The 12,177-nt window shown below is 38.4% G+C and overlaps 1 protein-coding gene across 1 annotated transcript; it reads right to left on the reverse strand.

Annotated features, from left to right (window-relative positions):
* Positions 1-1,330: 1,330 nt before the first annotated feature.
* On the reverse strand, positions 1,331-12,177 carry zc4h2 (zinc finger, C4H2 domain containing). The gene is made up of 5 exons (XM_087799257.1): positions 12,023-12,177; positions 11,274-11,445; positions 11,036-11,208; positions 5,905-6,067; positions 1,331-1,893 (listed from the first exon to the last, which is right to left on the reverse strand). Exons 1-5 carry the CDS (start codon positions 12,073-12,075, stop codon positions 1,780-1,782), a joined length of 675 nt encoding a protein of 224 aa, XP_087655383.1. The 5' UTR covers positions 12,076-12,177; the 3' UTR covers positions 1,331-1,779.

Below are 12,177 nucleotides of genomic sequence, written 5' to 3' on the forward strand. Positions count from 1 at the left end.
CCAGACCAGGGTCACAAAGCGCTTAAACAATCAAAACAATATTCAATAAAGTATATACTTTAAAGGTCAAGATAACACTGAGAACAACACAGGAGTTCCAGAAAATCAAGGAAAAGCCTGCGCAAATAAAAACGTCTAAAAAAGCATTTTAATAAATTTGTGTGTAGGACATTCAAGCACATGGTGAAATAAAAACTTAGTTAACATGACCAAAAGTGTAAAATGTATACTTATTATAACGTGTCAATAATGTTATACACAAGGCCTAAATTAACAGTTTGATCACTTTAAACACATATTTTACATTAAAAACTGCACCAGTTTCGTTAAAAAGTCATTTAGGTAATTTGATTAACATCTGTATTTATTTAATAATATAACTCCTTAACCATTTTAATTATTTTTATTTTTTGTGTATCTCGCTTCACCACTAGACGGCGGTAGTGGCACACACTCCAGAGAGAGTCGACGCTCGGAAGAAGAGGGAGGCGTCTCTCCTCGTGTTTGTTTACTATGGAGAGAAAAAATCCATCTTATCGTCGAAGCCGTCTGTCCAACTTCAAAAACCCGGGATCATTAAAAACGAGAACACGAGTGGAAATATGTGCACGAGAGGCGCGACAGAGAGAGAGAGAGAGGAAGCGAACCTTAATGGAGTTCGTGGAAAACTACTGCAGCTGCAAAGGCGCGTCTCCTCTGAGACAGCGGGAGGTTGAACTGAAGGAGGGAGGAGCCAAGACTTGGACAAGAAGAAGAAGAAGAAGAAAGTTCAGACTCTCGAGAAAACAGAACCCGCTTCTTCTTTTTTTTTTCTGCGTGTGATGAGCGACTTCACCAGCTGTGAAGTGAATCTCAAGCAGTTGTTGTTGTGTCTTCAATATGACCTTGATCACAACTTCACCATCAGGCTGAAGACACAACTGTTGAGGCGAGAACATTAACATTTCAACACTCCTGGATAGTAGATCGATCCTCACCACTGCAGCCCCCTCACTGGATCCTTTTTTTTGGGAGGGGGTGGGGGGGTGGAACTGCTTTTGCTGGAAAACATGCAGGTCACAGCAACCTGGCGTCGCCATGGCGACCGCAAGAGGAACGTGGAGTTGCCCTGGCAACAGATGAAATGAGGGGTTACCCTGACAAAAACACTACAGGAACTCATTTAGCAAGACCTCGCTGTCCTTTTTTTTTTTTTTTCCAGACAGATAGCGGCAGACTATGAGGAGGGACAATGTCGGCCGAGTCGCACACGAGCCTCCCCTCGGTTTGTCGAGGATGAATTCAGTCGCTCTGTGGGATTGTTTAGCATAAACATCAATTCGTCACGCACTCGAGTACAAAAAAAAAAGAGCCGTTTATTTACTCAGTCAGTATTAAAGTTACACACAACAGGTTGTTCAAAGAAAAAAATGCCCTTTTTCTTCCAGTTTCACTTGTAAACATTTAAACATTTTTTTGTTTTTTTTCTTGTTCAACTTTAAGTCATTATTATTGGCGAAAAAATACAGTCATGGAAGCATGCAACTACTGCAGTACAAATAAAATACAGTACGATACGACGACACAGGATTTAAGGGCGACATTATTGCAGGTACATCTCAGGTGCTACCGACTAGGGTGGTTCATACGGGTACATGTCAACACGTCAAAAGCACTGGTAAAAACACAACACGTGGTCCAAACCCCTCGACCTGCAGCAAGTGGAGGGACTAATACTTTTGTTTGTTCAGGAGCCTACAGGTCTGGGATCTCAGCTGCCGAGCACCTCTTCAAGCTCTTCTACTCGTCCGGCTTCCTCTTGGGTTTCTTTGGGTTGCGGGAGCGACTCTTGGCCTTGCATAAGGGGCAGATGGGAGCGTTGCGGTGGATCTGCTGGTGGCAGGAGAGGCAGGCCTGGAGAGGGACGAGGAACAGGGTTGAGGATGAGGCCCTTTGACTGGATCATAATACAGTGTCTTCGTCTTGATTGGGCACTAGATGGCACTCTAAGTTTAAAATTAATGCAAGAGCCAAACCTTTTAAAGCAGAGAGTGACATCTAGTGGCTGATAAAGACACTGTATCATGATACAGTGTTTATTACACACAACTGTTTCATGAGGCCTCATTAACACATCACTAATAAATGGTTCAACTCTAAATATAACTTGCTCAAGTTTTGTCATTTATTTATTGTCCCTAAAACTTTGATAAAAATATATATATATATACACATGTTTTCATCATGGAAACTTAACACATTTTTAATCATTTTTTTCTATTATTTCCTTGTTACTTTTTATTTAGGTTAGTTTGACAATTAAGTAAAGCATCTTTTTCTATCTTTTACGTTGGCTTCCGCTCACCACAAACCTCACAACAGACCTATGGTGACACGGTAAAACATTGTCTACTATAGTGTAACATAATTCCTTTTTCTGTGAAAAATGTGCTTACATTTAACAAGTTCCCTGGAGATATCTTATGATGTTTCTTTGAGTTAAAACTCTTTATCTTCTGCACGATAAAGATGTTGTTTTATTTTAAATATATGCATCATATAAGATAACTTTAAAAAGTCATCTAAAAGCTTTCTAACAAATAATCAACTTTTTTGAGGTTTCGTTCTTAGTCATTTTTGCAAGTATTTCTTGTGCCTCAAAAATGAAAATAAATAAATGAAAATGTATACAGTAGTTAAATATAAAGAACTTCATTAACTTTCCATCTCTGTGATAAAAAAAAATGACAATATCTCTGTATTTTAGTGAGATACAAAAATTGTGGGGGTTTTTTCAATATCTTCCCCAAAATATATATTTATTTTATATATTTGTTAAACATACATCATAAAAGAACTATAAAACAGGTGAGTATGACATGTATTCACAAAATGTTAAGGGGACAAGAAATACTCCTTAAAATACTGATTACAAATAAGTAAGGCCTAAGAAATTGAAGTTAAACCACCAAAATACAATTGTCAATAAGCCGTTTACTACATGAAGGTTGTTTCATAATCCACATCTGCAGTGGCCGTGACCATGTGTGCTCTTTCAGTAGCTCGTGTTTAGTTTTGGGTTTCAAAGTCTCTCAGCCATAAGTCAAAGCAGAGTCATCTCTCCAATGCAAGGACGGACTAAATACAGACTCAATGACGGACGAGTCAATCCGCTGAGATATCAGACGTCAGCCTGTGTGGATGCTCTGGTTCAGTATGGATTAACACAGGCCAGTGGGAAAGTCATCAGATATCAAACAACAGAAGCATGATAATGGGGGGGTATTCCTTTGCTACTCTGGCTGGGAAATGTCTGGGAATCCTTTGGCGAGCGCCGGCTGTAAAAAGAGCTGATGGCATTTTTATCCCCAACAGATTTAGCGTCCAACGATCGCCATCATCTCTTACGTCTGGACCCTAACAAGGAAAGTTCTCCTCGGTCACTCTTCACGAGGACGTTTTCGTCTCTTTAAGAGCTATCCTGAGACAGCAGTGGTCGCAAATCACGGGAGTAAAGACTGAGAGTCTTTCTGAAACACATTTATTGGGAATGTGACTTTGGTCTGCGTTTATGGTCTAGCAGACACTCAAGAGCCTTCCTGGTGTTTTTCAGATGAATGCGCGGAATTGAAAAGCAACAGAATATATTTATTTGCGGCTTCGTGGAAAAGCGTGTAGCACTTTTACAGGCGGTTTGGCGAGATGAACAGACGGCAACAAACCAGTGCAGATTTTTTAGCACCTCAGTCTCAAGAACTCCGTGTTGACCTTGGTGGAAGTTTGACTCCCAAAACATTGTTTTTGCTTTGGTCAAAAAAACAAATCTTTACAACCAATTTACGACAGGAAAGACACAACAAACCATTTGCCCTTTTTTTTGCTTCAGCCCATTGCTTTGAGTTTTCTAGGAATGAGGCAAATTTCAACCAACCAACGACCCAAATAAAACGTCTTGACGAGAATTCTCTTGTTTAAAGGGGGGTTGGAAACGTTATTAACCCTAGATACTTGAACCTTGAGCAGATTGTCTGACAGTTTGTCTTTATTTGTAGTTCTATATAAAGTTGGTAAACCCCTGCAGAACTCTTGTTTACTCTTCTTCACTCCGTTGCATGCAAGTGTTTGGGGAGCAGTTGGAGTCAAATGTAGTGTGACCGAATGCAAAAAAGACGAGACAAAACACCGTTAACGACTAGCCAAGGATGACACCTTCACTGCACTCAAGTACACTCGTGGCCTGGAGTACTACAGGTCAGACTTTCACATGTTTGTTTATTTTTCAAAAAGAGAGTCAAATTCATGGCTCAGGGGGGGGAGATCCAGGATTTTTGCAGCCCAGCAAGACCCTTTAAATACTAGTTTAAACAAAAACTGAATTATCCGTTTTAAATGTTTATACCATGATATATGACAGTACGCAGATTTAAAATGGCAACAATTATTTGGTAATTTGGTAAAAAAAAAGAGGGCTATTTGTGCTTCAAGGAGAAAATAAAAAGTGTCTTGTGGGGAAATTGTTTAATTGTTCTGACTTGTTTTCTTGATTTGACACCCAGAAACACCATCTGTATCAAGATGATAATTCTATTTGGTTTTCAGCTATTTCAATGTAGATTTTTCAGTTTCATTTCATTTCAACGTATTTCTAAAATAAAGTGAGTTGGTGATAGAAGTGAAACCTACACAGAACCACACATGAAAATGATACCAAGAAATGTGTAGCAATACTTTCGTCTTCCGCCACGAGTACAGTCAGCGCTCGCCAAAATAGAAATGTTTGAAAGAACAAAAACGCTGAACTTGTCCACACAAGTGTCTGGCTCACCGTCAATGTACTACTTAATCAGAGAGGAAGTTCAGCAAAAGAGAGCGCTCTGTCATCACAACACTATCATGCTGCTCAACTGGGATAATGTCTCAGACACTCCTATGGTAGCCAGGTTAAAAAGATGGGCTACAGTTGGGAAATGAGTCAGAAGAAACTCGATTATAACTTTTGAAATTATTATTTTTCAACACTTTCAGTAATTAAAGTTATCTTAATAATAATCTGCAGTTAAATGTCCATATGCTCATATATACTTTTTAATGTAATGATCACAAATACAAAAACCCTGATCATAAATGTACTTATTTTTGCAGATTTGAGGAACCGAAACTTGTCATACAGTCTCACAGCTTTTCTTTGTTGTTCCCTAATATTTCCTTTAAACTTTGTTAAATGCAATATTGCTCATGCAAATCTGAATTGTGAACCAGCTCAACTTTTATTTAAAAATCTAAATAATAAATAATACCATTTATAATGTGATTATTTGAAAAGTACAAGAACACATGTGTTTAATGGATTTGTAAGAGAACATGATTCAAAAGGAAGGACAGTTGCTCGTTTGATTTGTTAAGATGTCAGTAAAAATTTCTGGGTCGGTCTACCCGGTCTTTCAGGTTGGAACAGCTCATTACTAGTTTGTCACTGATATAAGGCATTGAAATACAGTCTTGGAAAATGATCTAGTACAACTTAGATAAGTAAGTGTATTCACAGTTATTCCTTTTTAATACTTTTTTTAGTGCAATCGTGATAAAACAATATCAAAAGCCTTAAAGAAATCAAGGAAATATGTCATATTTAGATTTTTTTTCAACTCTTGCTATTGCTTCCTAATGCCTACTAAATCTGAACAGAAAGAAGGCAAACAGAGTTTTGCATCTACTAGAAATAATGACACATATAAATCAATAAAGTTATGTTTGTTGCCGTCATTCAACCTTTTCAAAGTAAAGCAGAGGTCTGTGAAAAGTATAACTTTTTTACCTCAAATAATCTTCAAACTATGTTCTAGTGACGTTTATATTTGCATTAACCTCCCTACATTTCTTGAGCCTCCTAAACAACATGAATGTCTTCATAAAGGGGTCGAGTACCTTCATGGGTGGAGGCTGCTGTCTGAAGGTGGCGGTCTGGCGAGCGTCCTGCTTCCTGGAAACCTGGAGTTGCTGTGCAGCTGCCGCGGCGGCCGCAAGGGATTCTGGGATGGCTGGCTCATGTGGCTCCTTTTGCCACTCAGCTTTCTGCTTCTCAAAGTAACTGTTGGGAGCAAAGAAAAGACGTGTCTAGCTGTGATTCTTGTTCAGAGCGCACGGGCGACATCACAGTTGAGGTGATCCATCTCTGACTGATGTGCGGTGACAAAGGGAAGCCGAGATGAAGAATATTAAAGTAATGATCATATTTAATGTATGACTCGGTGCCAAAGTACAGTCATTGTGCAAGTGTTTGTGTGTGAGTGTTTCAGTGTGTGTGTGTGTGTGTGTGGGCTGGGGAGGCTTGGGAACAAGATCTGTCCTTGGACTTTATACCCGACTGGCCGCTGATCAAAAAAAAGAAGTGATATCCTATTTCATTATACTCTGGTTCCTCTCAGAAAAGGTTTGTGATGAGGAAGGACTGTGAGCATTCACAGAACTAATTTAAAGGCCTGTATTTCCCCGACTCGTATAAAAGCTTATTTCCAGGCACCACACAGAGCACTTTTTCAACACGAGTTCATAAAACATGATCAAAGTGGCACATTTTTAAATGGTGAGCATTCACAGATGATTTCCATCCAATTACCGAGAGGAGTGCGGCGCCTCACCTACGAACAGTATTTGGGAAGTGTTCCTCACACCCAACAGGACTATGAGGTGAGATTTCATTGACTTGAAAGCTGATCCATCACACCTGAAAATACATTTACAGACGCCCCGATGTAAAAATTGCTCTAGGATTACTTTCTCGGTTGCAAGTTAATAATTTGGAAGCAAGGCAGATACTATCAAGGGGAGTATGTCCGTGTTGAAGAAAAGCGAAGCTACACAGTCTCTGAATCTCTAGGAACATCAAGGAGCGCCCCAGCAAGGAGTGGGGAGAAGGGGGGGGGGGGGGGGGGAAGTACCACCTGGACGAAAGTGAACTCATCTTTGAGAGCTCCCACAGCCAAGATGAGACGCTCGCTTGCCAAAGAGTTCTGTCACCGTGCAGAAGGGAGCGTTTGTTATCGCTGCTGATTTTAATTTAAAAGTCAAAAGTCTGTTTTTCTTCTTGTTTTTAAACCGCTGCATGATTTAGCGCGACTGTGTAGGTGATGTTTGTGCAGACTCTTGACACCGTAAAGTTGTTTTTTTGCCCTCCTAAATATCCTTGAAATGTAGATATTTTGTATTCACTTATGCAAGGATGATGCCTGGTAAAGTTTTTTAATCAGATGCCTTTTTATATCGCTGAAAACTTTTGACTGCTTTCTGCGATTAGGCTGAGCTTCATGTTTTTTTTTTAATGTTAAGAAATGTCAACTTGTTACACGGTGTAAATATTTACTTGACTCCTTAAATTGGAATATCATCTACCTCTTTATGGACTCGAGCAGCACCGCGACAGTCTGTCAGACGAGTGAGATAGAAAATACTAATCAGAAAGAGCCTGTTTGAAAAAAAGGCTATGCCCAAGAGGGGTTCTGCAGCAGATAATGGTAAATTCCAAGCAGCAGATGGACATTGGTTTATAAGTGGTGCAAAAATAGAAAATACTAGAAGGCAGGGTTAGTCAGTATTTCCAAAACATTCAAAACAAACAACTTCTGCAGCATAACTGAGGGTTAAAGAGTTTGCAAAGTTTACTTTCCTGTTTAAATCTAATGATGAATCCAAGTTATCAGACATTTCTGCATTTATTTACACCTGGTCTTACAATTGGACACATACAACTCACTGGGAGTTGCAGGAAGAATACACTTTTTTAAGTCAATTGAAAACTAAATCAAAAGCCATGGGGCACTGAACAGCCAAACTCAATCTTTACTGTGAAACAAAAAAGTGATTTAAAACCCAGCATGCACACCCTCAATAGTCCTACTTCCAGGATCCGTTTATAGTAAATAGCCCAATGATGACATCATCTACAGTCGATACATCAGCCACCCGTGTGGTCTGGCTGTCAGCCTCCCTGGTGTTGTGGATAACAAGGACATTTTAGAGCTTGGCAAAATGGTTTACAGCTTCCTGGCTTGGAAATTCAGTTATGAGTGATGCTCGTGGAATTAAAGCGAGGGAGAGAATCTGGCCCGGTTTGTGAAGTAGATTTACAGACCATATATTTTGTACATTAACTTGACCTTGTCATTGTAGTGGTACTTTTTCTTAATCTAAAACCTGGTACTTATTGTTCAACGTGTAATTCTCCATGAGATTACACTGTATAATGGTGAAAAACTGTTATTTAAGATTAAACAATCATTGCAATTAAAAAGTTTTTATCTAGATTATCAATTTAGAGCAGTTAATCCCTTTCCACCTAATAACATCCAACGCCCTATTTTAAAATGTTTAGATGGCAATTCATTCAACTTTTCTACATACTTCTATATTACAAATCACACATTTTGTTAACTTATAAAAGCATGAAATTCACTGCAAGTTGTTGAAATAAACAGATTGATGTTTAAATAAGATGACGGCTGATAAATATTTGTTCTTTTTAGAAATTCCGGTAAAACTAGTCCATAAGCAGATAGACATTGTGAATGTTTTTTTTTTACAGATGTATGCCTAGTTCTCCTCCGATAGCATTTTCACGCTCTTAATTAAGAAAACAAACCTCAAATGTAACATGTTTAATACTACCACAAAGAACTACTATTGGTTTGAGTGAGACCCAAAATCATGCATACCTTCTCAATTTGCTATACAAGTCTTGGTGACTACCACCCTTCAAAATCTGCCTATTGTCTTCTTGAGGACACTAAAGAACTTTAACACACAAACAGTTACAGTCCCTTAATAGATTTTTACTAAAATTAAATCAAAATTCCTACTCAATAAACACTCTAGAACTGTGACGTTAAAATAGTTTTCTGACAGACTCTCATTCGTCTTGCTCTTTGGTGGGTTTTTTTTTTTACAATCAACATGCATATATCTTTTTAGCTCGCATCTTCTGCTTTTATAATCAGATATATTGTTTTTCAATCAGATTAGTAGTCCGGGAATTATTGTACTGAGAAGCCCGAGTAACTCGAGATGCAGGTACAAAAGAGTCTGGTCTGTATTTGGCCAATCCTACTACATAACTTCTTTCTCTATTGTACAAGCTAAAAGGCTTGGTTTTCTACTTCCAGATGGAGTTTAGATTTGAAGATATGATAAACCCTTGAGGAGTTGCAGCATTTTTAAGTGTCAAATGAAGTTGGCGGTAACAGGACTGCAAAACACGGGTCAACATGAGCCATGTCTGTGGTTGCCATGCCGAAATCTAACAACATACAGTATGTACTTCATGGCAAAACATTTTCATTTTCACATTGTTAACTAATCACTCGTATTATTGTTGGATGAGGTGCGTAAGTGACTCCATCTGACTATTAACCTCTGTCAACTATAATATCAAGGACATAACAACCTTGACATGATTTCTAAAGTTATTTTATCACATCCTGCATAACACTCTTTTTTAACAATTTCCTTCCTGTAACGCATGAGAAAAAGGAACTTTTCTATATATGGTTTTGATCATTTCCTCTTGCAAGTCACTATGCAACAAACGGATGTTCATTCCTGAAGGGACTTGAAACTGATATATGTATTTGAAATGATATAAAACTTTTGCAAATCACTGTGGGCTGAAACTGTTTCAGTAATGTTTTTGTTCTTTTAAACATACCAGCATATGAATAATACAACATAAACCTGCCTGTCACTGTCTGTAAAACTCTTTCACATCTACAAAAAAAATAATAAATACCACTCGTAAAATGCTCTAACAAGACTGCTGAGATGAACCTGATAACACCGACAATGATTAGACGAGGTTGAAAACAGAATCTGCCAACAGCTGTGTTGAAGATCAGGTCATTTAAGAGGTTGCTATGTTGCAATGCAACGTTGGGTGCCACTGGTTGTCCATCCAAGGTGGTGAAAAGTTCAAAATGTCACTTGCTCTTATAGCCTGACCCTTCTTGTTTTACCGATCAAGGGCTGTTTCTATTATGAGCAATTAATAATGTCTGCATGTGACAAGTGTAAGTGGATCCAGGTCTCATGAGGCACAAAAGGCCGCCGGTGCTGGAACTAAACCTCAGATCTGAGGGGTATTAAATGAAAAGTGGGATTATATTTGTTGACAGGTTGTCTTAAGTTAACCATCTGATAAGTTATTACCAGAAGCCGGTTAATACAGTAGGTGAGAATGAACATAGTTTTTCGGATAGAAAGGTTAAGCATGGTTTAATATGAAGACCAATATACAGTACATATATATATATATATATATATATATACGCATCCTTTTTTTTTTATATGTAAAGAAAAGTCACAATGTAAAATTGCTTTAATATTTTTCCATCTTTTTTGGCCTATTCTATATTTTCAAATATGAATCCAAGTAAAAAAGTACTTAAAACATTAAGAGATGATTGTGAACAAAACAATCTATTAATTTATAGTTATTTATTACTAGAATCTTTAATTTAAAAAGAATAAACACAACCGTGTGCAGAGAAGTTGGAAAAAAATTAAAACAAGATTTCCCTTTTATAATATAAACATATAACATTTGTTGAACTGTTTTAATAACGTAAGGAACATTTAAAATGAAAAATAATTTTGTTTTTCTGGGATGGCAGTTCAAGCCTTTAAGCTAATAAGTTTTTTTTAAAAAAAGGTAAGTTAGTTATATACTAACTCAAACCATGAGACGAAAACAAAGACAACTTAAAAGAAACGTTGCCATAACGACTAACACAGCCTCTGGATTTAACTACCACCAAACATTTTCCAGATCTAACCACAAATAAAAGTAGCGGATTAAGTAGATTATTCTTATTGCTTCAAGTAGGTGTCTGAGATGCAACCTTGCATGGAATCCAGCAGAGCGAAGACAATTCACGCCAACTTTAACAACCCTTCTGTCAAAACCCACCTTCGTCTTAATAGGAAGATTTAAAGTGAAAAAACGAGGAGAAAAGTGGAAGGATCAATGAACAAGATGACGTTAAATACCAAGTAAGATATGTTTACTAACTCAAGTGAGAGCTTCTCCTCTTCTTCGTTCAGGTTGGGGAGTCTGTGTAGGCCTAAAGTCATCCTCAGTGCATCCACATGCTCCTTTAGGGGTTTGTACTCGTCATGGAGGCGTCGGGTCGTTTCTAGCAACTTGTTCAGGTCATTCTCAGACTGTTTGATGGTGCTCTCCATCTAGGGGGGACACATTAGATCATCAAATAGTTTGCATTCGTGTACATCCTCCATATAAAACGTACCACGTTAATATCGGCATGGATGAGTCGTAGCTCCTCCACGTGAGCCATCTTCTCCTGCAGGAGCAGATCCATCTCCTGTTTATACTCCTTTAGATGCTTCTCCTCCGATTCCAGAGCCTCGAATTCCATCTTCAACCGGGACTTGATTTTCTGCATCTGTAGGGTCTTGTTCCTTGAACCCAACAGCGTAGAAAAAAATAAATACTTCATTTTACGCAGCTTTAAAAAATAGTTTAGACTGGAGCTTGAACCACAACTGTTGTATATTCCAGTTGCTGTAAAATACGATATGTCAAATAAACCACGGAATACAGAAAATACAATGTGACTGAAGCAGTTCACGTCAACTGTGTTATCTTTAAATCACTGCAGCAAAAGCAAACACTTGTGGTTTTTGCACGTTTAATGACAGACTGCTTTTTATTCGCAGGGCTAAAAGCTAACATTAGCTCGGACTAATAATTAGCTGCACATCTGGTCTTTTTACTGCAACACATCTGTATCCTTGACGCATTGAGGATCCAAAATATTCTCATAAACAACACTTTAAGTGTCGTGGGGTTTATTTACTAGCCCTTAAGCTATCGCCTGGGTATCAGGGTGAATATAAGCTAACTGACGTTTAAATAAAGGGGGTTTAAACGGGGGGCTACTTAGCACACCGGCTAATATTAGCTAACAAAAGACATAAGCTAAGTGTTAGCTAAAGATGACGTTTCGCGGGATCCCGGCGACGCTTTTGGTCTTACCTGACTTCGAGGATGTTTTCTAGTTTGCACATGATTTCTTGTTCGTCCCCCATGGTTGCGGATTTGAGGTCGGATTTAGCTGAAGTCCCGTAAGGCCACTGTGGTCCCCCTTGTTGATCAAAACACAATAGGTGGCGTGAGCGCGCAAAGGGGGG

This window comes from Callionymus lyra, chromosome 9 (genome assembly GCF_982586985.1).
Source record: "Callionymus lyra chromosome 9, fCalLyr1.hap1.1, whole genome shotgun sequence".
In the NCBI taxonomy this organism is placed as follows: domain Eukaryota; kingdom Metazoa; phylum Chordata; class Actinopteri; order Syngnathiformes; family Callionymidae; genus Callionymus; species Callionymus lyra.